Here is a 25,928-nt window from a genome sequence, read left to right as displayed (position 1 = left end):
TTCGGGACGCTCATTATCAGTGTTATCCGACAGGGTCTGTATATTCCATGTTCCAAAGTTCAATTGTCTTTTATGACCGCTGGGTGGTGATCCCACTGGGCGTAATCCAGTCAAGGAAAAAGGGAGACAGACTATGTTTAGAATGCATTTTCTAGCCCCTCCCACTTTTTTGGGGTGAGCAGAATGGATCCTAAGTAGGGGTGCTCAGTCAGTTGCCATCTCATAGCTCGCCCTTGTGGCATTTTCATTTGACTCGCAGGTTCTTGTGAAAAATCACTGTTTTGACATCAAAACAGCTTCAAGTGCTTACACTTTTCACCGCAGCCGTGCCTTGTTAGCTTGTCGTATGTGCTATGTCTCGACTGGTAGTGTCTCTTGATATTAAATTCCTTATAAACAGCCACTTGTTTGTCTCTTGGCGTATCAGACAAACACAGTGATTCTGTATTTCAGTGAAGAAATATTCCACTTTTCTTTTTTTTTATAAAATTTTTTATTGGGTTTTCACATTGTTTAAAGACAAACATACAAATAAAACAAACAGACAAAAAATACACAAAAACAAAAAAATATATATATAAAGTTTCAGAAAAGAAAAACCTTGTTTTCATAACCCTGGTCTCTGACTTCCCCCCACCCCCTCCCTTGCATCCCTATTCCCAAATTTAGATCGGCAAATTGTTGTTTCTCAAAAACCTTAACCAGCTCGATAATAGTCCTTTTATAAAAGAATACGATTGTTCTAAGCAGGATCTCAGTTTTCTTCCATCGATTTCCCATTTTATCTTTCATATTGATCATATTAATCAATTTCCATTATCCTGAGTGTTGTTAAAATTACATCTTTCCCTCCCTCCCATCCCCGGTTTGCGTCCCTTCCCAATATATGTCCAAAATATCAGTTCTTAGCCTGGGTTCCTCACGTCCGAGGCTCTCCCATCTCTCACAGTCCCTCTCCACCGGTCTTGTTGGTAATCCTTTATGTCGGTCCTCAAATCTCGAAAGAGATCTATCACAGTCCATCCATAGTCTCTTACACACAACTGCTGAAGAATTTCCACAAGGCATGGATCTTTCAAATCATAGTCAAAGTCAGAGTCAAAGTCAATGTGGAGGCCCCAATTGTATTTCTTTATTTTAAATTCCTGTATTCCATAAACTTCCAGGGCCTCCACATTCGTCTTTTGCTTCCTTCGTAGATTTGTTGTAGGTTTAATCCAATAGTCTCCTTGCTTGTATTCCACAGATGTCAAATTCTTGTTAGTATCTTCCAGCTTTGCTTTCTCTTTCTCTTGTTTTGTCTCCTTCTCTTTGATTGTCACTTCGGATTCAGCTGTGGGTTCTTTCTCATTCCAGTCCTCCTTACAGTCAGCAGAGCTACTTGTTTCTGTATTGAAGGTCATTATATGTTTACCCATTTCTGAGATATGCTCTTGTAAGGTTCCCACCAGGAAAAACATCCTTTCGATTTCAGCCAGTACCTTTCCATCCACAGCCATTGTAATTCCACAGAGTTCCCCCTAGAGGGAATCTGGTTGTTTCCAACAGTCCTCTTTCTTATTTTTATTACTTTGTTTCCAACAGTTTAAGTTCAATTGTAACACCTTTTAATCCAGAAGGATCTTAAGTAACAATTTTTCCTATAAGCTGTATGTTTGGCAGCTTTGACAGCTGTCAAATTCTTTGCTTACAGGCTCCAAAGTAGGACGCTCCCGGGCCGGGAGGGGGGGGTTGTTTACAGCAAAGAAAGGAACTTCCAAAGCTCCACTCTTCTGCACAAGATTACTTTTTCTCTTTTGCCAATCTTGGAAGTCAATATCTTTTCCAAACTCACCCTTTCCAGGGCAGGCACTCCAGCTTAGTTCTTACGTCGTTGCTTTAGCTCGTCTACAAGGTGAGGGTGCGGACTTCCTTTTAACACCCCCCCCCCGATCGTCTCAAATTCAAAGGGAAAGTTCTTAAAATCCAATTTCAGTTTACTCACGGGTTGTTTTTTCAGCCGAATTTCAAGGAAGGAAGTCAGCGCTTTTCGGTCATGGCTCGCGGCTTCGCTCAGCAGGGGTAGCGATGGACTCTCGGTGCCACGCCACCCCCCGTATCCCCTCCGCAGCCTTTAAAAAGGCTCTTTGCGAATCAGGGGGGGCGCTTAAGGCACCCGCCGAGTCTTCAGTCCGCAGGCTCCGTGCCTGCGGTTTTAAGGGTCCCCGTGTCGCCGGCACGGCAAAGACCCGTCCCCTGCTGAGCCGATTCCCTCCGGAGCTCGGAGGGAATCCGCCATTCCCGTATCGCGCCAACCCCGGAAGTAGAAATATTCCACTTTTCACCTGTCCTGGAAGCGGTGGTCCTCACTGTCAACTTTCCTTCCCTTATTTACAGTTGCCATTTTAAAAATTGGCCAGAAGGGGACGAGATCATGTGAGCGCAGTGCCAGAGGTTTTGGTCTAAGTGTGTTCGCCCAAGCCCTAATTATACTAAGTGTGTTCATCCGAGCACTAATACACTGTCCAACAAGAATTCGCCAGAGATCTCTTCCAAATGAAGTTACGCTGTAATGTACAGTGCTAAATGCTGGCGGGTGACAAGGGAGGGGTAGTATCTGGAGGCGGTGTCTTGTAGCCTCATGTAATAAACTTTGATTTTTTTTTACTTTTAGCCTTCTGCGCCCTTCTGCGCTATTGTCTATTGTCCCCTGTCCTGAATAAAGGTGGCAAGTGCAGGTTCTCCTCAGTTACAGCAAAGATGAATTGCCTGCCCTTGTGACTATGTGTGGTGAAGACACAGCGCAGGGAGAAGGAATGCACCAAATCCCACGAAGTCCATGAGATCGTGAGAACGCAGACTGAGGACGTGCAGTCCCATGGTGTAGAAACATCCAGAGATCCCAAGGGTCCTGAGCGGCGCTCGGAGATTCACTGGGAGCCACAACAGATAGATTTTGCCAAATAACTTGTGGGGCTGTATTAAACCAGAACACGGGTCGCAATTGGCCTATGGGCCAGTCTTTGGACACGACTGTCCTAATGGGAAATCATGTTGGCCCACCAACATGCTTAAGTTTTTAATTAATGCACGAAGGGGTTAATACCATAGAGTATGCTGTCCTTACAGGCTTAACTATCTACTTCCCCTCACCTTGGAAGGAGCTAGTAATCAAGCCTTTGTTCTCCACTTTACTTGAGAAGCTCAGCATGTGGAGAGGTTTGAGTTGGTTGCTCCAGCTCAACTGCATGGCTCTCAGCATCCATTCTTGAGTTCCTCTACCAATAATTTAGGACCTTTCACAGCTTTGTAACTAAGGTGAATATTACTGCCTGAACAACCTTTTATGAAACACATGAACCTGATCTGAGTGGGTAAGTAAACCATTTTTTAACTTACCAAACATTGTGGCCTTTTTCCTATGCTAGGGGAAGAGGGAACCTTTGGGAAAGGTAATACAATTTAGAGTTTAGATTATTTCTTTACTGCTTTGAAGTAGTAAGATTTTTTTCTGTTAACTTCAGTACCTCATCTCAACTCTGTAATTTGTGTGGCTGTAGGTTGCTAGGTTATTTTATCTGCATTCTTTGGTGTGATGTCGCAGATGGAAGTTCCATCCATTGTTCAGAATTCATCTGCTCCCCCCCCGCTTGCTACTTACTTGGTTCAGTGAGGAGGTTCAGTTGCCTGGCAGCTGCTAATATTTGAGAAATTTGTGCTGAAAGGGGAAAAAAGAGGTTGCAAAGATGGCAACTGATGAACCTGAAGGCGGAGTTGAAGAGTATAAAGTAAAGATGGAAACTGATGAATCTGAAGGCAGCGATGAAGGGTACATAAGGCCCAAGTGGAATAGTAAATTCCAGTACCTTTTAAGCTGTGCTGGATTTGTTGTGGGTCTTGGAAATGTGTGGCGTTTTCCATACTTGTGCCAAACCTATGGAGGAGGTAAGAGAAAACCCACCTTTTCATTGGAGATTAGTTGAGTGATTGTTCAGACTTAAACTACGACAAGCTACTTGTGTTCTAAAATAATGTTATCTGTTTGGGGTGTTTGGCTGTGTTCCAGACCTCTGTAATCTCTGGATCCAGCAACTGTTAAAATTTAATAAATGCTTCTAATTCTTGGAATAGCCAGGCTAGCCTCCCAGTGAGGTGTTAGTCTGGGTTGTGAGCCATTAAGGGAGATTAAGGGGCTCTATGTGGCCTGGAGAGCTGCGGGGGGTGCTGTGGGTTAAACCACGGAGCCTAGGACTTGCTGATCAGAAGGTTGGCGGTTCGAATCCCCCCAACAGGGTGAGCTCCCGTTGCACAGTCCCTGCTCCTGCCAACCTAGCAGTTCGAAAGCTCATCAAAGTGCAAGAAGATAAATAGGTACCGCTCCAGTGTTTCCGTGCGCTGCTCTGGTTCGCCAGAAGCGGTTTAGTCGTTCTGGCCACATGACCCGGAAGCTGGACGCCGGCTCCCTCGGCCAATAAAACGAGATGAGCGCCACAACCCCAGAGTCGGTCACGACTGGACCTAATGATCAGGGCTCCCTTTACCTTTATGCGGCCTTGAAGTAAAGCAGCAAGCTGGGGAGAAAGTTGGAGCAGAGTTTGGGAGCAGTTTGATTTCTGTTTGAATACAAAGCTGAAGCCTTTTGGGGTCTTGATGCTGTGAACACCTCCATTGTAGGCTCAGGTTGCATAAAGGTGTAAATAAACCATATATCCTAAAGACACCACAGTCTCAGCCTCATTCCCTAAGGAAACATGCAAAATTCACCACATGTGGATTCAAGAGGCTCTCAATTGTATATCCAGCTGCAGCTGCAAAGGTACTTAAATGCAAGAGCAACTTTAGACATAGACCAAAGGAGCTATGAGCACCTGAGCTGACTCTAGCTGATTTCCGTCAAAGTTGATTAACTTTAGAAAACAACACTGCCAAATCAAAAGAGACAAAACCATTTTGTTCTACCACTATATGACTTTTAGGAACACTAACATGGAACGAGGTAAATGATTGGTAGGGGAGGCATAAATTCTTTATGCTTTCCCAGTTTTTGAAGTATCATATGAAAGAATCATAAAAGCATTGTCCAGAATGGATTGTTTGCAGAGAGCTTCTTCCCTCTCACCCCCTCACATATGCCAGAAAAAAAAATGAATAAAAACAAACTAAAATGTAACTGTAAAAACAGCAGCTAGAAATCCTCAGATCAATGAAACAATATTTTTTTCCATCACTTTCACCTTCTAGATCTTCCACAGCACCAATTAGATGTGCTTTCAATGCATGCCGCAGTAAAGAAAACAAAACCCCTCTAACAATTAGTTGTATATTATTGCCTTTTTGCACAGATCTAAGCAGGAAGAAGGGATGCGGGTGGCACTGTGGGTAAAACCTCAGCGCTTAGGACTTGCCGATCAGATGGTCGGCAGTTCGAATCCCCGCGGCGGGGTGAGCTCCCGTCGTTCGGTCCCAGCTCCTGCCCACCTAGCAGTTCGAAAGCACTCTTAAGTGCAAGTAGATAAATAGGTACCGCTTTATAGCGGGAAGGTAAACGGCGTTTCCGTGTGCTGCTCTGGTGCAGGATCGCCAGAGCAGCTTCGTCACGCTGGCCACGTGACCCGGAAGTGTCTCCGGACAGCGCTGGCCCCCGGCCTCTTAAGCGAGATGGGTGCGCAACCCCAGAGTCAGATACGACTGGCCCGTACGGGCAGGGGCACCTTTACCTTTACCTTTAAACAGGAAGAACATAATTGGCTGACTCCATGTAAGAGTTAAAACACTGGTTCCTGAGACTTAAAAGTCCCAGGACCCTTTAAAAAGAAATTCTGGGCGAAATTGATGAAGTAGCAAAATTTATTGAAAGGAAAACACCATTGCAAGGGTGGGTGACCAATACAGGCACACCTGGTTATGGAAAAACACATTTATAAAGTCTCTCATCCAGCCGAAAGTCCCTCCTCCGCCCGCCCACTAGGACGGAGCAGGCAACATTTGCAGCCTACCACGTCTGCCTTATTAACAAATTACCAGCCTACTTCCCCTGTTAATCATTGTACAAATATGGTCAAAGCTCCCTTGCATTTTACCTATTTTACCTGTTGACATAAGCAGCTGTCTTAGTAATATTCTGGTTAACCACCATTTGTTCCCAATGCAAGCACAAGCTAGTTTCATATCTGATAAAGCTAAAAGGGCAAACCACAGTTTGCTAATCAGTCGTTCCAGTCCCAGGTGTCAGTGGGTTTCCGTGTCTGGGTCTTAACCATAAGCTATGTGACGTTCCGTGCATTCTGACCACAGGTTTTGCTAAATGTGTATATCTTGGAGCCGTTTGAGGTCACCTATCAGCTACATTCCCAGAAATTTGCAACCCTTATCTGATTCTATGCATCCTAGATTTATCAGGTAGCCAATTTGCAACTCTTCAGATTTTACACACACACTATGGATTGAGGTCTTATATTTAAAAAGCATTACTAAAAGCATCCTTAAAATGAAAATGAAAAAGCAGCCGTAGCCCCGGACACAGAATTCTGAGGGGACACAACCAGCGCCCCCCCCCATGCATTGGCTTCCCCACCCCAGCAAAAGCAGAAAAGCAGTCCAGACCCATGGTATGCAGGCAGGGATGGAGGCAGATGGACAAGGGCACCCCAGCACAACCTGGCCTGGCACTCCTCTCTATGGGCATCGGGGGGGGGGGGATTCGCCCTCCAAGGGCTATGGCGGCTTGCTGGGCTTTCCCTTGTATGGTCAGGCAGGTGGCACCGGGAACCCACGCTATGCCACTGCTATGAGCTAACTGTGCTTGGCTATTGTGTTTCTAGGGGTATTCCTGATTCCATACCTCATCGCGTTTGTGTTGGGAGCCATCCCTGTATTTTTTCTTGAATTAGCTATTGGGCAATGTTTGAAAAAAGGCTGCATTCGACTCTGGTGGCACATCTCTCCTTACCTGAGAGGACTGGGTAGGTTTCTGTAACTGCCTTTACTTGTGACTATACAATCTTCTAATCATTGCTCCTTCCTGGAAATGCATGGGCTCTGTGAGGCTGTAATAGCAAACTCAGTCGTAGTAAACTCAGGCAGTTGTCTGGAACATAAACAGGGGCACTCAGGGGCAGCCTTTCCGATTTCACCACCTGAGGCAAAATGGAAATTGCATCCTCCACCCCACTCAGTTTGTTTAATTCACAGAGCAATGTTCTTTTCCAGACTGCCAGAGTTCAGATAGTCATTGGATTTGATCTTTCATTTGTGCAGATCAGACTCCTGCAATTGTCTTTGTTCATGCCAATTCTGCGTCTGCTTGCATATTCCACAGGTTACACTTCTCTGATAGTGTCCTTCCTAGTGATTCTCTATTACAATATGCTTTTAGCCTTGGTGTTATGGTATCTTATAAATTCTTTCCGAAACCCGTTACCTTGGAGTTCCTGCCCAACAGATACCAGCAAACCAGGTGAGTTCCCAAGTCTATTGCTGCTTTCTGTTACGGTATTAGTATCCGCTTTTCTATGTATCCTTCAACCACCGCATAAAATTGTTTGTCCAACTCTACTACAGTCGGCAATTGTTAGACCCAGCTTTGTCCCTGCCATGCCTCCTTTGGCCGTAGGGAATAGGATATGAACTGAACTAAACACTTGGCAGAGTAATGCAACAGAGGTAGAATAATAATAATATTTTTATTTATACCCTGCCCATCTGAAAGAAGCAGCAGTAAGTTTACGTTTAAGGCATAGCTTAGTTTAATAATGGTTTAAAGTGCTGTGTTGATGGGGCCAATAGCTTAAAGCAGGTGTGGTGGATCTTCACGCCCTCCAGCTCTTACTGCACTACGACTCCCACGATCCCTGGCCCTAGGCCATGCTTGCTGGGGCTGATGGGAGTTGTGGTTCAATGACAGCTGGAGGTCCAAAGGTTCCCCACTCCTGGCTTAAAGTTTACTAGTTATGCCAAAGCAAGAGCTTCCTGTGCAGAGAGAACTGATGCCCGAAGAAAGGCTTCATTCCTGCCCCTTCCCCTTCATGGAATAGCTTCAAGAGGATGAGGCACATATCCATTCACCTGGGGCTGTGCCTAGTCGCATCCCTAACACAAATATATGTAGGGCTGGAGAGTTTTGTTCCAGGCATGGTCTGGAAGAGCTGAGGTGAAGCATCTCCTCTTGATATCATTCTTTTGGGAAGCCCTGTTTGTCAATCAAGAGGAGGCTATTCCCCAAACTAAACAATACCTCAGTCTAGAACTCCAGAGGAGAGGGGTTTATGGTGGGTTCACATTTTCCTTAAGAACAAAACAAAACATGGAATGGAGTTTTTAAAATACAGTATACCATCTGCGTGCTCAATTGGTGCAGAATGGGACAACTGCATATTCCTGACTGTCAGGATCCTTTCCAACTCTTTTACGATTCCATGTGTTTTGATAATGCCTTCTGTGCTTGTTATTCCAGAACTTATTGAAGAATGTCACAAAAGCACACCTACCAATTATTTCTGGTATAGGTACACTTTAAACATAAGCACGGATATTACAAACAGTGGTCCGCTTCAGTGGTGGCTGGTTTTGTGTTTGGCAGCCTGCTGGTTACTTGTGTTCATTTGTACAGTACGAGGAATTGAATCGACTGGAAAGGTGAGCAGGGATTATTACCAGACACCTGTATTTCACTGACCTGGTCCTTACTGAGGTGGTAAAGCCATCTTTAGACTGCACCATGTGAGACAGAAGGCAGCTCACATGAACGAATGTTCTGTCATATTTTTTAAAATGCACCTGCCCATTGAAAACTAATGCGTCTGCGAGGAGGCTAGGTTAGAATCCACATGCAAGAGGTTTTTTTTTTTTGCATGTGTTTGATAATCTTATTACCTGCCTACACTTAGAAATGGTACAGTCCAGACAGAAGATAGAGTATTATCTAATATTCTATTTTTAAATTTAGGGGGGTGAGGGCCTGCCATTCTGTAGCTGAAATAGCAGTATCCTCGCAGAATAGGCATGGCACTCTCAGCATTAATATCTTGGCTTATGTTTGTGGTATTTCCACTGAATGGTTCCCAATATGTAAAGGAAATGAGGAGGGAAATTGTGGATTAATTAGCTATAAAGTACAACTATGAGGAACACAAAAGAGTTCCTACTAGACTACAGGGCTAAAGCACCTTGGGAAGGAACAGCAGTTTAGATGGCCTGACTCGGACTGCGTCATAAAACGTCATAATGAATAGTCAGTTGAATACAGTGGTGCCTCGCAAGACGAAATTAATTCACCTTGCGAGTTTTTCGTCTTGCGAAGCACGGTTTCCCACAGGAATGCATGTATTAACGGTTTTAAGAAAAAGGAAACAAACTTGCAAGACGTTTTCGTCTTGCGATGCAAGCCCATAGGGAAATTCGTCTTGTGAAGCAACTCAAAAAACGAAAAACTCTTTCGTCTTGCGAGTTTTTCGTCTTGCGAGGCATTCGTCTTGCGAGCTACCACTGTAATATATTGCCTGTCTTATGGTGTATTTAACTTTTGAGGTCCACTGTGTGAAACTGCTTCTTCTCCACTGTAGATAAACCATATTTCAAAAAGTTAAGGTCCCGACACAAAAAGCTGTTGAGCGTTATTTCTGATTGGGCAGCCATACACCCGATTTCTGAAAAAGCAGTCCAGATGAATCGCAGGAAATTCTGAATGTATGGCAGCCCTAGATACATCTAATAAAACAGACTGTAGTTCCTTAAGTTGTCACAAGGCGTTTTCTTTCTTCTTTTTTCTGCAACAGACTAAAGGCTGGTTAACACATGCATGCTTGCCTCTTCAATCAATCAATCAATCAATCAATCAGCCAATTAGTATCCTACTTTTCATCCGAAGAGTTCAAGCTACTTTCTCTTTCCTCTTGCACACAATCTGCTCACAATCTTTCAGTCAGTTGGACTGGAGAATTGTCTCAAGGTCACCAGTGAGCTTCATGGCCGTAGGCACCAACTTGGACAAAATGTTGGGAGGGGGCCCCCACTGCCTGCACTTCCCCCACCTCCCTGCACTTCTGTGGCGCACACCTCCACAGGTTTCCTCAATTCTAGTCTGCCATGTTAACCACTGCTGCACCACACTGGATGGCACCATTATGTGGTGATGTACACACATGCATGAGCGTCTGCATTTCCTCAAACCACCCTAAACAAAAACAGTTTATCACTGAGTTGGATTCAGCTGCAACTGTTCAGTAATTTTGTGTGCACAGTATCTGTTTCATGGTATTGCCTTAACCTCTTCCTGACACTCACTTTTTTCTTCTCTGTTTTGCTCTTCCTCTTAGGCAATATATTTTACAGCCACATTTCCTTACCTAATTCTAACATTATTCCTAATTTATGGACTGACTCTCCCAGGAGCTGTTCACGGATTACTCTACTTCATGACTCCTAATGCAAGTATTTATTCAATTGATCCTTGGTGTTCCAGATGATGTACGGAAAGTCTGACTTGGTCTTTTAGAGGTGGCTTTGAACTTTGAACTTTCCTCCATGCTTCTTCTTAGTTTACCACTTAATACTAGTTGGGATCCACACATATTCTGGCAATTGTACTTTGTTAACTCCCTCTGGAATCTATGAAGAACAGAAACGTGTGTAAAAATGCCCTTTTCTAGAACTTACAAATATAGGCAACCCTGGGTCAAATCTTATTTTTCAGCAGACTGGGCAGAACTACACTTCATTGTGCAAGCATGGGGTGTCCCAGTTCTGTATTTGACTTGTTATGCTGGGGCGAATGCAGAAATGGAGAGATGCATTTGCAGAGGAAGCCAGTGGGCAGCTACTTAATCCTCCCTATGCCCACCAATTCTTCCCTACAAATGCTCCCCTGGACTGCTTCTTGTTTCTCCGTCTGGCAGGGTCCAAGACTGCAAGACACCCAAGTGAAGGTAAAAGCGCTCTAGTGAGCATTTGTAAGGGAGTACCACCAAACATGGAAAGAGTTAAGCGCTCTCTCCTACACACTGATTCTCCCCCTCCAGCAAGCCCCCAGCAGGCAGTTTGTGAAACACAGGAATTATGAGACTAATGATGTGTTTAGCCCTGAGCTCTCTCTTTCTCTCTCACAGCTCACGAGACTCAGCAATCCACGTGCCTGGCTTGATGCAGCCACCCAGATTTTTTCCTCTCTTTCTTTAGGATTTGGGGGACACATAGCATATGCAAGCTACAACCCGTCAAGGTAGGTTTGTTAGCTTTTGCTCACAATGTGGAGGGGAGTTGTTTGACGCAGTCAAATTGACTTCTATGAGATAGCGCCTCAGCGTTGCTTTCGCTGAAGCCAGGAGAGTCTGCTCTTTGAGGCTGGCAGTGGGGGAAAGCAGCGCCTCCCCCCATCGCCAGCCCCAGACGATCGGGGGGCAGCGGGAAGGTAAGCGACGCCTTCGCACTGCTCCCCAACCCCGCTTTGAGGCTGGCGGTGGGGGAAAGCAGTGCTTTCCCCCATTGCCAGCCCCACAAGCTGGGTCGAAAAGCCCAAAGGAGCTGCACACTCTTTAAAGGGTGTGCGGCTTCTGCTGGCTTTTCTACGGGGGGGGGGGAAATCCCCCACCTTGTAGCAGAGCCCGCAGGAGCCGGGCAGCCATTAAAGAGTGCGCCGCTCTTGGGGGCTTTTCCCTGAGGAGGGAGAAGCGTCTGACTTGCTGTTTCAGTCCCTTCTCCCTCCTGGTCAAAAAGCCCGCAGGAGTCGCGCGCGGTGGGGGAATTCCTCCACCTCCCGCAAAAGCAGGGAGAAGGTCTTGAAGTAGTGCACAGGCTTCTTGCAGCCTGTCCGCTGTTCCCGGAGCTGCGGGGGAGGAAATCATATTTTTTCCCTTGATTTCCCCCCCCCCCTGAAAACTAGGTGCGTCCTATGGGCCGGTGCGCCTTATAGGGCTAAAAATACGGTAATTCCTTCCGGAGGTCTGTTCTTAACCTGAAACCTAGTGGTTCTCTAGTGGTTCATGTTTTTAAACTGAAAGCTGCTTTGAGTCCCGTCAGGGAAAAAGATGGGGTATAAACAAATTAATAACGACAAAACAACACATTCCAGCTATTTAGTTTTTGTGGCAGTATGCCACCTGTGCTTGGCCATTTTTTCAGGCCCATCTTGCAGCCAAAGAGAATCTGGCAGGCTAAGCTTTTCTAACCAGTTTAAAGTCTTCTGCAGAAACCAGCATTCACAGCATTGGAAGAGGGACCCGAGGACTAATTTTGCCTCCCTTCTTCTCCAATTTCATTGAAATGATTGTTCATTGCTTCCTGCATTCCAGTTTGTCAGCCTAAAAAGGGAAAGATGGATTTGAAGCCTCCAGGAAATGGCATGGTTTGAGGGCATACACAAGCTTAAACCGAGAGTATGTCATGTAAATGGCAAGCTCCATCCATTTATTATTATTATTATACCCTTGATGGGACGCGGGTGGCGCTGTGGGTAAAACCTCAGCGCCTAGGACTTGCCGATCACATGGTCGGCGGTTCGAATCCCCGCGACGGGGTGCGCTCTCGTCGTTCGGTCCCAACGCCTGCCAACCTAGCAGTTCGAAAGCACCCTCGGGTGCAAGTAGATAAATAGGGACCGCTTACCAGCGGGAAGGTAAACGGCGTTCCGTGTGCTGCGCTGGCTCGCAAGATGCAGCTTGTCACGCTGGCCACGTGACCCGGAAGTGTCTGCGGACAGTGCTGGCTCCCGGCCTATAGAGTGAGATGAGCGCACAACCCTAGAGTCTGGCAAGACTGGCCCGTACGGGCAGGGGTACCTTTACCTTTACCTTTATACCCTTGATGGGGGTTGGAGAGTGTGCACAAAAGATGTTAAGTTGCTCAAAAGCTACAAAGTCAGTCTGCTGGCACAGAGTGGGTCCCTCTTTGAGTGAAAGGCAGCAGAACAAGGGGAGTTAGTGGGCTGCCTTAGGTGAGAGATAGGGTTGCAAAGACCATTTGGTTGTTTAGACTTTTTTATCTGTTTTTATTCAGGTATTTGGTTAAATTGGAAATACTACCTGTTGTCCTTATTGTGGTTTAAGCTTTACTTGCCTTGTGATGCAGATGGTTTAAATTTGTTGTAATTTACTGGAGCTGATATTAGGCTGACCAGCTGTAATTTTCATATATTGTTATCCCCCACGTCAGTACTGGTCGTTGTCCTCTTCAGATCACCAGACAAATGCTTCTTGTTCTTTTATAACTTTTTATTAACAAAACAATCTTATACACGGTTCTTAACTATTATTCCTCAGAGTCACTCATTTCAGATACCTTCTGAGCTCTGCTTCTCCGTGACCAGTCACTCTCAAAATGTCAAATGCACCCTTCCCTTCGCTTTCTGCTCTTTTTTCTAACCTCCTGGCTAGAGCTGGCTTGTATCTCCCCTCCTCCGAATCTGAGCTAGAACTTAACTCTTGCCTTTCCTGTGAACAGCCGGTCCCTCCCTGTTGACCCTGTTGCTCTCTTCTATTAGATTCACTGCTCTCCTTCCCCCTTTGGGGAATGCTTTCTCCCTCTGAGAAACTGGACATTTCTAACTCTTTCCTGACACCCCACCCCCGGCTATATCTGCCTATTGCTTTGTTTTACTGTTCTGGGATTGAAAATATTCAGTGAAGAGTAGAGTACAAGTACCTGAAATGTATAACATTAGAAGGAGACAGTGCTGTCCTTCGTAACATTTAATCGGGTTGTTATGTACTTGTTTTTCCTAGAAATGACTGTGAAATGGATGCTGTCATGATAGCAGCAATAAATTCTGTGACTTCTTTGTTTGCATCAATCCCAATTTTTTCAATTCTGGGGTTCAAAGCGACAGTGGCCTATGAAGAATGCTTGGAAAGGTGAGCCATTCAAGTTTCACAGTTAGGAACCAATTTAAGGTGTTGGTCCAAGCCCTCTGTTCACAATTTGTTTTGTTTTTCATTGTCTAGAATTTTGTGTCATCCCCGCCCCCTTTTAAACCAGTTTAGGGGACCCCAGAGGGCAGAATTAAAATAAGATTGTAGCATAGAACACAAAGTATACAATCCTGCATGTTCCATGTGCATATTCATTAATTCAGGTATACAGGCAACTTCCTGTTTGTATGGGGGTTGCGTTCCTGGTCCCAGCACACGTCAGTGGTTGCGCATAAACCCATTCCACCCTGGCCTGCCCCTATTTAAAGCAAATTGCTGTTGTTTTTCTTAAAGACTGTGGCAATGCAAATAATTCGTATCATTCCTGACTTTACTGACAGAAATGTTAAATACATCACCAAGGCATTCAGGAACGACAACATCACTGTAGACAGCAGCGCATTTTGGCTCAGTTATTTGAATGGAACAGATATCAATAAACTGGCATCTCTCAACCTGGCAAATTGTGATCGCCAGAAATTCCTTGATCAGGTATCGTACTCCATTACAAAATGATCCAGTTGTAAAAGTACAGTATGCACTGATTTTGTAGTCGCCCAAACAATGCCACTTGCTGGGGCTATTGCCACAGACATGGCATTAGTTCCTGATGGCATTCATATGCTCTTTTTCTGCCAAGGCACCTATTTACAGGAAATGGTACAAAATAGTCTCAGACTTCGGCACCTTATGCATGATCTCTGTGAGCTGGGTTTTCTGGCTGCTGCCTTCCCTGATGGCATGCAGGTTTTAAGCAGGTGCATGGATGGTAAGGGCAAGGCTGCGTCTGTTGATAGGAACTGATGGCTATAGGTTCCCTGGCTTGGGCATAATGGTGTCTCCATTACCAGCCATGATGCACCATGGGCTTTTACTGAATAGGATCTGAAGTGATAGGGCTCCCCCAGAGCTTTTGCTGTTTTTGCCACAACAGGTAGTGCATTGAGTAGGGAGCAGTAGGGTGGCACAAGTGGGGCTAGGTTGCCCTCCCAGCTTCCCAACAGTGCACGTTGCCATTGCTTATGGGGGAGGACAAGACAGTGGGGAGCTTGGCGAGGGTGGCTGCTGCGGCAGAGCCAACCCGCTACTCCTGTTGCAGCACTTGCACCATGCCAACCTCCCTGCCGCCTTGCTCCTCTCCTTCACAGCGGCATGTGGCACAGTGGTACCTCAGGTTACATACGCTTCATGTTACAGACTCCGCTAACCCAGAAATATTACCTCGGGTTAAGAACTTTGCTTCAGAATGAGAACAGAAATCGTGCTCTGGTGGTGCGGTGGCAGCAGGAGGCCCCATTAGCTAAAGTGGTGCTTCAGGTTAAGAACAGTTTCAGGTTAAGAACGGACCTCCAGAACGAATTAAGTATGTAACCTGAGGTACCACTGTATTTGGGGAAGCCAGGTGAGCAGTGCAACCTCACCTGAGAGGAAGCAATGACAGACAACACTGACTGTGTCAACAGCTTTGCAATGGTCACATTCCATGAAGGTTTCTGCAGCTTCCACTGCAGTTTTCTGTAGAGTTTCTCTGCTGGACCTCTGCCGTGCTGCAAGGTGGTCACAGCCCTGGCTCTTCAGCTACCGTTGATGTGATGGCCCAGGCAGGAAATTCTTTCAGAAGTGCTGTGTTTAGCTTTTTGGCTTCACACAAGCTGCTCAGTCTCTGGTAAACTAGCTTGTTACTCTACCCAGATGTATGAGTGCACAGAGACCACAGGTTGTTTGCCTGGTTATCTCCAAAGAAACACAATCTACATTCCCCCCACCCCACTATGCTTGCACATAGAAGATGGGGCTCAGGGTACCCACCAAAACTCTTGTCCAGCCTGAGAAGTTTCCCCTTATAGTTCTGCAGAGACACACACAAACCATACCTGTGTCTGCACGTATGAGCACGAAAAGAACCACAGAAAGCATCCTGTGAGCTTAGGTGGCTGCTTTTATTATTATGTTATTACTATTCCTTCACCCTTAGATCCCACGGCAAGTGACAACAATTTAAAATGCGACACTATAAACAGATTGCAGCAACTTAATACCACTAAAACATGGTGAGTCCTAAAAATGCACATCTCAGGTGTCGAAGGTCAAGAGGGTTTTTTTGTTTTCCCCACCCACCCCAGTAAGAACTTGTCATCGGTAATGGCTGTATCTTATTCCAAATAATGGCTACCGTATTTTTTGCCCTATAGGACGCACCGGCCGATAGGACGCACCTAGTTTTTTTTTTGGGGGGGGGAATAAAGGGGAAAAATATTATTCCCCCCCCCCAGCCGCAGCTTCAGTGCGCCCCGCGCTCTGGGCAGCAGTCTGCTATCCGCAGCCTAGGGAGCCCTGCGGGAACTCCCGCAGGATCCCCAGGCTTGCTGATAGCTTCCTGAAGCCTGGAGAGTGAGAGTGGTCAGTGCACACCGACCCCTCTCGCTCTCCAAGCTTCAGCAAAAGCCTGCATTCACCCCATAGGACGCACACAGATTTCCCCTTCATTTTTTGGAGGGGAAAAAGTGCATCCTATAGGGCGAAAAATACAGTAAATGTTGAGTAATACAACATTTTGCCTCTGCATTAGAATAAATAACACTCAGAAATCAATCTGACAGATTTTACCATTATTTGTGAATTTTGCAGAGTGTTTCTGGAACCGGCTTGGCCTTTATTCTGTTCACTGAAATTGTCCTTAAGATGCCTGGATCGAACACTTGGGCGATTCTGTTTTTTCTCATGCTGTTCAGTCTTGGTATATCTACCATGTTTGGATTTGTTCAAAGTATCTTGACGCCTCTCACAGAATCTCACATTGTGTCTAGATACATATGCAAGGAGGCTGTATGTGGTAAGGCATCTTCTTCAAATACTTTTCTTAGAATCATAGAATCATAGAATCATAGAGTTGGAAGAGACCACAAGGGCCATCGAGTCCAACCCCCTGCCAAGCAGGAAACAATTCTTGTCAATATCATGCTCAAGATTAATACAGGCAAAAAAAGTCCCTCTTCAACAAGGCCTTGTGCTAATTCTATGGCCTTTTAATTGTGTTTGTGGGGGCGGGGGGGTTGGTGTCTCGTTTTTGTTCGATTTATTTTGTGCTTTTATCCTGTGTTTTTATCTTGTGAAATCGCCCTGAGATCTCTGAAGGGTGGTATATAAATTAACAAATAGTAACAGCAACAATAACAATAATCTGTTGGGCAGAAACTATATAGTTTTAATGATGCCAGATTGCACCCATTAACCGTTAAGGAGGATAGGTGAGCAGCAAAACATGGGTGTTTGGCAAGAATGGAACATCTATAAACACACATCTAAACACCACTGGTTAGGTTTCTTTTTATTTCCTTTGTGTTGAGTGACAAATGTTGTTGTCTGTAGGTTTAATATGCCTTACTGCCTTTCTGCTGGGCCTGGTTTTTACTCTGAGATCAGGAAACTACTGGCTTGAGATGTTTGATGCCTTTGCGGCGACCATGCCTTTGCTCGTCATTGCTTTCTTTGAAGTGATCGGTGTTGTATATATTTATGGAATGAAAAGGTAATGTTTCTTTGCATATGTATCTGGATAAGCCCTTAGGTGCTGGTTGCTGTATTGTAACATCAGCATTACTCCTTATTAACAGTGGTAACATTCAAATAACATTTCAATGTCCTTCCTCTAGAATGTCTCAGACAACCCTGGGCACTAGGCCCACCTAGCGAATTCACTGCAGAAATTAGATCTGAACTGAGGACTTCCTCATTAACAGCTCAGCTCTTGGAGACTCGATTCCCAGCTGCTAATAGCTTTCTGAGCCAAGCCTGATTTTTTGTGTGTGCTAAATTTGTGAGTTCTTTACTACTGAAAGCACTTTTTGCAGCATTTAACTCACACAAGCAACTCAAGGCAGATGAACACATGCAGCCGTATTCATAAATAAGCAATTCTATTAAGAAATGAGCACACTATGGAGAAGCTAGGCGGTTCAGCAGAACCACTGATTCAGCATAACCCAGTGAAACTTAACTGCAGATTCGTTTAGACAGATTCTGCAATGCCTGAAAATTCTCAGCAAAATTAGCCTAATCCACCTACATCTTGTAATGTAAATCAGGATATCTGGTTATTGTATTTGAAGTATAATCCCATGTCCCCCTGCTCAGAAATAAGTTCCATTGTATTCTGTGGGACTAAGGTCCCAGCTAAGTGGTGCTGTGGTCTAAACCACTGAACCTCTTGGGCTTGCCAATCAGAAGGTCGGTGGTTCAAATCCGTGCAACGGGGTGAGCTCCCGTTGCTCTGTCCCAGCTCCTGGCAACCTAGCACTAGAAGCAGTCAAGTCATGCTGGCCACATGACCTGGAAAGCTGTCTGTGGACAAACACCGGCTCACCCAGTCTGAAAATGAGATGAGTGCTGCCACCCCATAGTGACCTTTGACTGGACTTAACTGTGCAGTAGCCCTTTACCTTTATGCCCAGATAAGGTTTGCAGCCTTAATTTGATGACTTAAATCCCACAATATGCAATAGGATAAAGGTCTCCTATCTGTTGTGTTTATTTTTCCTTGATTTGAAAATCCCTCTGGTTTAAAAGATTAAGAACTCTAGGCAGGGAGAGCAGAGGCTTCAAAGTTAACACCTGGAAAGGAGACGGAACAGGCTAGCTGGTCAGTCTTCCCCACTATGGAGACATGTAATACATTTCTATTTCAGTCACAGAAATCATTTCTAAATTAGTACATAAATGTTTTACGCCAGCCTGAAACCTCTTTTGTTTGTGTTTCCCTCTTTTGAGTGATGCTTATGTAGCTGCTCTACTTGTTCCTGCTTTCATCAAGTGATGAGCAGGCATGCAGTCAGAGGAGAAACAGAAGTTTCATAGAATCATAGAGTTGGAAGAGACCACAAGGGCCATCGAGTCCAAGTTTAACTGGCTTCATTTTTAATAAGGTTGCATGCAAGTGAATTGTCCACAAATCCCTCCCTAAATATATCCATTTCATTAACAGATTCAGTGCAGATGTGGAAGAGATGACAGGAAGACCACTAAAATGCTATTGGAAGGCAATGTGGCAATTTTTCTCCCCAGGGATAATGTTCCTAATTTTTGTGTTCTATATACTTCTTGAGCCACCTGCAAGCTACAATACATGGAACCCAAATTACGTAAGTTACCGTATTTTTCACCCTATAGGATGCACCGTCCCATAAGACGCACCTAGTTTTTTGGGGGGGAAATAAAGGGAAAAAATTATTTCCCCCCCAGGCACGGGGCTGGGGCAGCCCGAGCTTCCCCCGACCCCAGCACCCAAACAGGCAGCTCTCTGCAAGCCGTGGGAGCCCAGCGGTGGTTCCCACTGCTTGAGGAGAGATCCGCGAAGCCTGGACGCGCTGAGATCAGCGCGCGCAGGCTTCGGGATGCCGGCAACTCTCCCCAAGCAGCGGGAACGTTCCCGCTGCTTGCGGAGAGATCCGCGAAGCCTGGACGTGCTGAGGTCAGCGCGCGCAGGCTTCGGGATGCCGGCAACTCTCCCCAAGCAGCGGGAACGTTCCCGCTGCTTGGGGAGAGATCCGCGAAGCCTGGACGCGCTGAGGTCGGCGTGCGCAGGCTTCGGGATGCCGGCAACTCTCCCCAAGCAGCGGGAACGTTCCCGCTGCTTGAGGAGAGGTCCGCGAAGCCTGGAGAGCGAGAGGGGTCAGTGCGCACCGACCCCTCTTGCTCTCCAAGCTTCAGCGAAAGCCTGTATTTGCCCCATAGGATGCACCCAGATTTTCCCTTCATTTTTGGAGGGGGAAAAGTGTGTCCTATAGGGCGAAAAATACGGTAACCTGATGGGATTTACTTCCGCGTAAATGCATAGAAGATTGTGCTGTTTAATGTGGCTTTCATGCAATACACTTGTTTCTCCCAAAGGTACATTTTCCTGCAAAAGAGTCAAAAAAGTATCCTCCCTGGGCTGTCGTCATCTCTGAGATGCTTGAAAATGTACCATGTTTGATGATCCCTTTCGGAGCCATTTATCAACTTTGGAGAATTGTGTTGAAAAAGAAACTGCTACAAATAATACATCCAGATACCAGCACCGGTATCCCTGGTATCACCAGTAGCACCCGATCTTAACTTTTGTTTCAGCGATCTGCTCACCCTTCCTATCCTGACCATTAAAAAACCCCACACATGTATCCTCAAATTTAAGGTATTCAATCAGTAAGAATGTAAGGATTTCTACGTAAAACCATTTTCTAAATAAATGCATCTTTATATATAGCACTCAAGAATGTTCATAATACATAACACATAATTATCTTGTAAGTCTTACCACGCCAACCGTATAGGGCAGGTCCACATTCTTATCCCTATATTGCAGGTGTGGGGGCTGAAACTGAAAGAAAGTGCTTTGCATAAGGCCATCCGGTACATGAGATTTAGAAAGGGGGAAACTGCTAGGGGCTTACAAAATGATGACATTATAAGTGGACACCCTCCAAAACATAAGTGGACAGAACATGGTAATTCCACGGTAAGGATCATTTCAGGCACTACCCTTACGACAGATTGAGATATATAAATAATAACTGGAATTTAGAAGACACAATCCATTAAGTCACAAGTTGTGTTTTCTAAATTGGAGATCTGAGTCTTACCAAGTAAATGGGCTATTACCAAGAAAGATACAACAACTGTTTTGCTGAAAGGCCATGTGCAGTACAATAATAGTCTTGAACATACAAATAATTTGAGGATTACTTAGCAAGGTTTAAGGAAAACCACATGGTTCTGACAGCCACAATTATAAAATAATGTGCTACCGAGTTTTTAAAACAGAAGTCACATTTTTAAAAGCAGTTTACAAGGCTTAGTGAACAGAACACAGAAACTTGCAGCCATAGATCGCTTTTTAGGCAAGATACCTGAATAGGCATCTCACCATTGTTGCATTACAGACAAATATATTTTTCCCTGACAATTCCAGGTTAGGTGAATTTTTTACACAGTAAAAAATAGAACTAAAAATGGAGCATATCCCATTACTTACTTTGCTGATAAAATACTTTGAAAACGTCACTTTGAGCTCTTGTATTCATGGCACTAAGCGTACTTCCAGGCACCAAATTACTACATTTTTCCTGCTTTGAGATACAGGAGGTTGACTTAGCTATTTATTTATTTTTCTTTTTTAAAGGAAAAATAAAACAGTTTACCTACAATAGGACCGCATCTATCAATCCAGAATGGCTTTGAAATCTTCATATAGTAATGGTTCTGTCACTTCCTTCAGGAGCTGTACAGAAGCTTCTGGAATTTGCCGGAGCAACCATATTTCACCTGAAAAGATGAATGCTAAAATCAACTAATCGCTGCTCTGATAGACAAATCAATTCAAACAGGGTTATTGGGTGGTCCGCAGGCTGTCTTTTAAAACAAGGGTGACCATTTTTTGCCAATGCAATGCCTCTGGGCTGCATGGCACATTGGCCCACCCCATCCCTGCACTCCTGGGGACATTTTGAAACTGCACGTGATGGGGAGCAGGCTTCCTAGCTGCTTCAAGCACCCCCCTCCTGTGGTTTCCAGTATTTGGAAGAAATGCTGCCTCCTAGAGTGGAGGGAGAACAATAGTCATAACGGCTAGTCCTCCCCCAATGAATCTGTCTAATCCCCTTTTAAAGCCAACCAAGTTGGAGACCATCACTGCCTCCTGGGAGAGAAAGTTTCGTAGTTTGACCATAAACTGGCCCATCTCTAATATATATAAAAAGGAATTATATGGCTCAAATCTGCAACAAGGCTCTTTAAAAATAGTTCAATGCCCTCAAGAATCTCAAATACATATAACAGATTAGCTTTTATTGCTAGCACTATGCCAGTGACTATACAGATAAGATGCCCCAATCAGAGCAGTATCAGCTTGACATCATAAAATCCACATATCTTTAAGGCACTATAATTGCATCTATAAATATTTCAAATGACTTAGAAGACATTAGGCTTCTCCAGAAAACTTGCAACTTAGTGCATTCAGCTTCACATTTTAATTTTATTTTTTTAAAGGGGATGGGCATTTGGGGGGTGGGGGTTGTGAAAGACTTTGGCAGTCCCACTCACCTTTGAACCCAATGTGTTTTGACTATACACGATTTATGTGCTATCCCCGGAACATAACGCCCACCTAAGTTGAGAGTCACCCGTTCTAGCATTTTCCTACCCATCGATATCCTAATTTCTCAAAAGCATCTGTAGTTATTCCCTACTCCCACCCCCGCATTGTCAAGAATAATGATAACAGAAACTAAATTAAAGAGTCACTTCAAGAATAAACTTAACAGTTTTTAGTTGGAAAGGAAAATTAAGAGACATGAACAGCATTTGCATGTCTTGGCATGAAGCAGAGAGGTACTTACATTGTTGGAGTGGTACAAGAAGACATTTGTAAATAACTCTGTGATTTCCTAATTTCACACTGAAGGCACGATAGCAGAGCCATTGCACAGCTTTGTATGTAAGCGGCGCTGAACCACCAGCAGGAGAAAAAGGTATATCTAGGCATAAAGCAAGAAAGAATGACTTAAGCTTGTTTAGTGAAGAGATTTTATATTCTTTTTTTAATAATCAATTTTATTAAGTTTTCAACATATAATACAACAAAAACAAGCAGATTTAATATCTTTAAAAAAACACAATAAAGAGTAAGAAAAAAAGAATAAAAAAGAGTGAAGGAAAAAGAAAACCAAACACACACACAAATTATTCTGTCAACCTTCTATTTTAATCTTCAAAACTGATACCTGTCTCTGGTGAACAATGTCAATGTCTACCTGATCACTGCCATCCGCTCAGTGCCCATCAACTCCCCAGGGGTAGATTCCATCTTTCTCAGCCTCACACCTTAAGAAAAACTACTCTAATCTGTCTCTCACACAGATCCCTTCTCCTCTTCAACATCTCCTTGCCCGCTCTACCACTCTCAAAAAGTAACTTGAATTTGAGGAAGACTTAATTACAGCTATAATTCCCTAGATTCAATTGCTACCATCGTCGGTTAAAAGGACTGAGTAAAAGAGGCGCCAGGCAATTAAAATGTGTGTGTGAGGAAAAAGCACGTCATATCTGTCCTGGTGCCACCCAGATACTGTGGGGACTGTCGCCCGCATTGACCCTGGCCATTGGCCACAATGGCTGGGGTTCATGGGACTTGCAGTCCAACAGTATCTGGAGGACACAGGTTGCGCAAAGGAAGTGGGGCAGCAAACGAGGCTCCTCCCTGCAGCCCAACCAAAACAGCAGCTTGTGAAAACAGGATGAAAGCGTTCAACTGGTCCGCCTTCAATGTCACACTTCTCGTGGGATGCAACATCACTGTTGCAGTCAAGTGTAACATTTCCTGTTTGCCTAGAGGACTTCCTGTCTCGCCTGGTCTGGAGCATCCTCCTCCTGCTTGTGACTAGGTAGATGGGCTGGACCCTGGCAGACCCTACAAAAGGGGCAGTCATGCAGCCATCTTCCCTTCTCTCTCTTGATGCTCTTCTGCTGTCTGCTGGATCTCAGCCAGCAGCACATGGGCTCATTCCCCATGTCGGATGAGCTCACACTTTCTTCTGTAGCTATAAACTAATGCCTGCCTTCAGGGATCCAACTGTGAACTGTAAACTTCTTCTTATTCTTAAAAGAAGACTATTGTGTCATTATTGTTTTTAAGAGGGAATTAAAGGGGAATTTACCAGCAAAATCCAATCTGGACAAGAAAAGAATAAAATGCTTAACAAGAGATTCTAACGAATCTACCAACTAGCTTCCTGTGATATACAGGTAATGTGCTCTGCCACTAACTCACTAGCCTGAGGAAGGATAATATTTAATCAATATATCCTCTACTACTATCCACAACATTCCCAATTTTCTCCTATTACATTCTGCCCCCTGTGGCTATTTAGAGAGGGGTTTAAAAAAGAGAGAGAGAAGGATGCAACGTTCAGTGAGATGCTTAATGTCATGTCTAGTTTGGTCCTAAACAAGAAACATTAAGTCAGAAGAACGACTCCAGTAAGTAACTGTTCCCCAAGGGCTGCGGTTTTAGTACATTTATTTCACCTACCTGCATTTTTGGCTTTTAGTAGAGAGAAGCAACATGAGGCAGTGTCAGAGATTATCGACAGGAAGAAACTGGGATTATTTCTAACTTGTTGGTTAAAAGGAAGCAGGAGGACACACGCATGAAACCTGGAATTAAAAAAGAAGCAGCTTTCAGTGGTTTAAAACCCACTTAAATATGCACAGAATCTCAGCTCTGTGAAGAATTAAATTCCACTGAATTCAGCAGTAAAAGGAGCCTGCGTTTCGTAAGCAGGCTCTGTAAATAATGAAAACAGGAAGATGTTTGAGAAAAAAATACAGCGACACCTTGTTCAGCCTTATACAGCATATTTGTTTCTTTTCAAGAGACCTCCCCATCGTCTGGGGGGCTGTGTACACACCATAAATTTAAAGCACAACTCCTCCCCCCAATAATCCTGGGAACTGTAGTACTTTACCCCTCACAGAGCTGCAATTCTCAGCACCCTTAACAGCACCCGGGATTCTTTGGGGAAAACCACGTGCTTTAAATTTATAGTGTGCAGGCAGCCTCGAATCTCTGTCCCAGTCCTTGACAGCTGTTGCACGGAAGAGCAAAATGGCGCCGAGATTAAAAACCTAACCCGGGTGGTTTCCAGTGACACCCAAGCCGTTCCCATTTGGCCTTGACCAAAGTGTATGTTCTGTGCGATAAGAATGTGTTTGCCAGGGGCAGGGGAAACCCTTGCAAGAGGAAAGATGCTTACACTTTACAAAGTCATTAAAAGATAATCAGAACTTCAGAAAGTGAAGACAGGAAGTCTAACGCACAAGGACAAGGCTGAAAGAGAACAGGTCAAAGTCCTGGCAGAGTTCAGCTAGACATAATGTTCCAGAATTATTATTATTTTAAATGTTAATGAATTACATGCTGAAGAGGCAGAGGCATCGGGGAACAAAGGCACAGATGTTGAGCAAGTGCAGCTATACACCCTTCACTTTTGTTTCAGTTCAAGTGAATTTACATCAGATGCTGATCTTCTGTATTACAGTGGTACCTTAGTTCTCAAACCTAATCCGTTCCGGAAGTCCGTTCCAAAATCAAGGCGTGCTTCCCCATAGAAAGTAATGCAAAACGGATTAATCCGTTCCAGACTTTTAAAAACAACCCCTAGAACAGCAATTTAACATGAATTTTAATATCTAACAAGACCATTGATCCATAAAATGAAAGGAATAAACAATGTGCTGTACTATAAAATAAATAAAACTACTGTAGAAGATAAAAATATAAAAATATTTTTTTATTACTTTCACTTATGATAGTCGTTGTTTGAATGGGGGGCTTTTATCCATTTCTGCAGTCACACAATCAATCAATCAATCAATCTTTCAATCAGTAGCTGAACTGGGTTCCACAGTCATAAAAACAAATTAACCGAAGAAGCCTCCGAAACAAAAAAACACATGTAAAATAGCAAAAACAAAAGGACCAAATATAAGCTCCAAATATCACCTCAGAACACTGCAATCGGAAATGGAAGGCTTTAATTAAATGCCCCCCCCCCCGCAAATTAGCAGCGCAACAGGAAACACGGAAACAGAAGGCTTGAATTACAATGGGGGGACGCAAATTAGCTGCGCAACAGTAAAAACAGAAGCTCAGGACTCGAAACGGAGCATGTTTGGCTTCTGGAAAAAAGTTCAAAAACCGGAACACCCAGCATTTGCAGCATTTGGGTTCCAGGTTGTTCATGAACCAAGCTGTTTGAAAACCGAGGTACCACTGTAGTTTTAATCACTGAGCATCATCATCAATAATTAGGATATACTGTGATTTTAAAGATAAGAGCTAAAGGCAAGTGGATTGTTTGGAGGAACTTAGAACTGCATCGGCACTGAAATTATAACACTACGTGAAAAACAGATGTTTTGCATTTCCTAGATCTATAGAAGAGTCATCTGAGGCCGAAACATTAAAACAGAGTCAAAAGTTCTGGGTGTTTTTAACATTGTGGTGGTGGGGAG

General features: G+C 44.4%; 2 protein-coding genes and 1 long non-coding RNA gene across 14 annotated transcripts in view; 1 reads left to right on the top strand and 2 right to left on the bottom strand.

The window, feature by feature from the left end:
* Nucleotides 1-3,839, bottom strand: part of LOC309538869 — a 33,444-nt gene extending 29,605 nt beyond the window's left edge. Inside the window, exon 1 of the long non-coding RNA XR_014222424.1 lies at nt 3,742-3,839. This is a non-coding gene — a long non-coding RNA (uncharacterized lncRNA). The remainder of the gene's footprint in view (nt 1-3,741) is intronic.
* The window catches only part of TERT (telomerase reverse transcriptase), a gene marked incomplete at its 5' end in the record, with an annotated part of 85,732 nt that overhangs the window by 37,262 nt on the left and 22,542 nt on the right, over nt 1-25,928 (bottom strand). For 4 of the 12 annotated variants that reach the window (XR_014222292.1, XR_014222293.1, XM_082234202.1 and 1 more), the window contains 3 exons: nt 21,053-21,176; nt 22,253-22,390; nt 23,944-24,068. Coding sequence is in view for 7 of the 12 variants with exons in the window: in XM_082234202.1 (XP_082090328.1) it covers nt 21,073-21,176; nt 22,253-22,390; nt 23,944-24,068 (367 nt within the window). Of the gene's footprint in view, nt 1-17,968; nt 18,489-19,672; nt 19,774-21,052; nt 21,177-22,252; nt 22,391-23,943; nt 24,069-25,928 lie in introns of those variants that run through there. The other 8 variants (XR_014222289.1, XM_082234199.1, XM_082234201.1 and 5 more) reach the window with 5 other exon arrangements.
* LOC309538831 (sodium-dependent neutral amino acid transporter B(0)AT3-like) lies at nt 3,378-20,120 on the top strand. Its single transcript, XM_082234736.1, has 12 exons — nt 3,378-3,924; nt 6,801-6,941; nt 7,298-7,435; nt 8,432-8,613; nt 10,293-10,429; nt 11,096-11,194; nt 13,692-13,820; nt 14,219-14,369; nt 16,506-16,710; nt 17,247-17,406; nt 18,859-19,015; nt 19,764-20,120. Exons 1-12 carry the CDS (start codon nt 3,726-3,728, stop codon nt 19,968-19,970), a joined length of 1,905 nt encoding a protein of 634 aa, XP_082090862.1. The 5' UTR covers nt 3,378-3,725; the 3' UTR covers nt 19,971-20,120.

This window comes from Podarcis vaucheri (assembly GCF_965113315.1).
Source record: "Podarcis vaucheri genome assembly, chromosome: 8".
NCBI classification, from domain to species: Eukaryota; Metazoa; Chordata; class Lepidosauria; order Squamata; family Lacertidae; genus Podarcis; species Podarcis vaucheri.
This window is presented reverse-complemented; position numbering and strand designations above follow the sequence as displayed.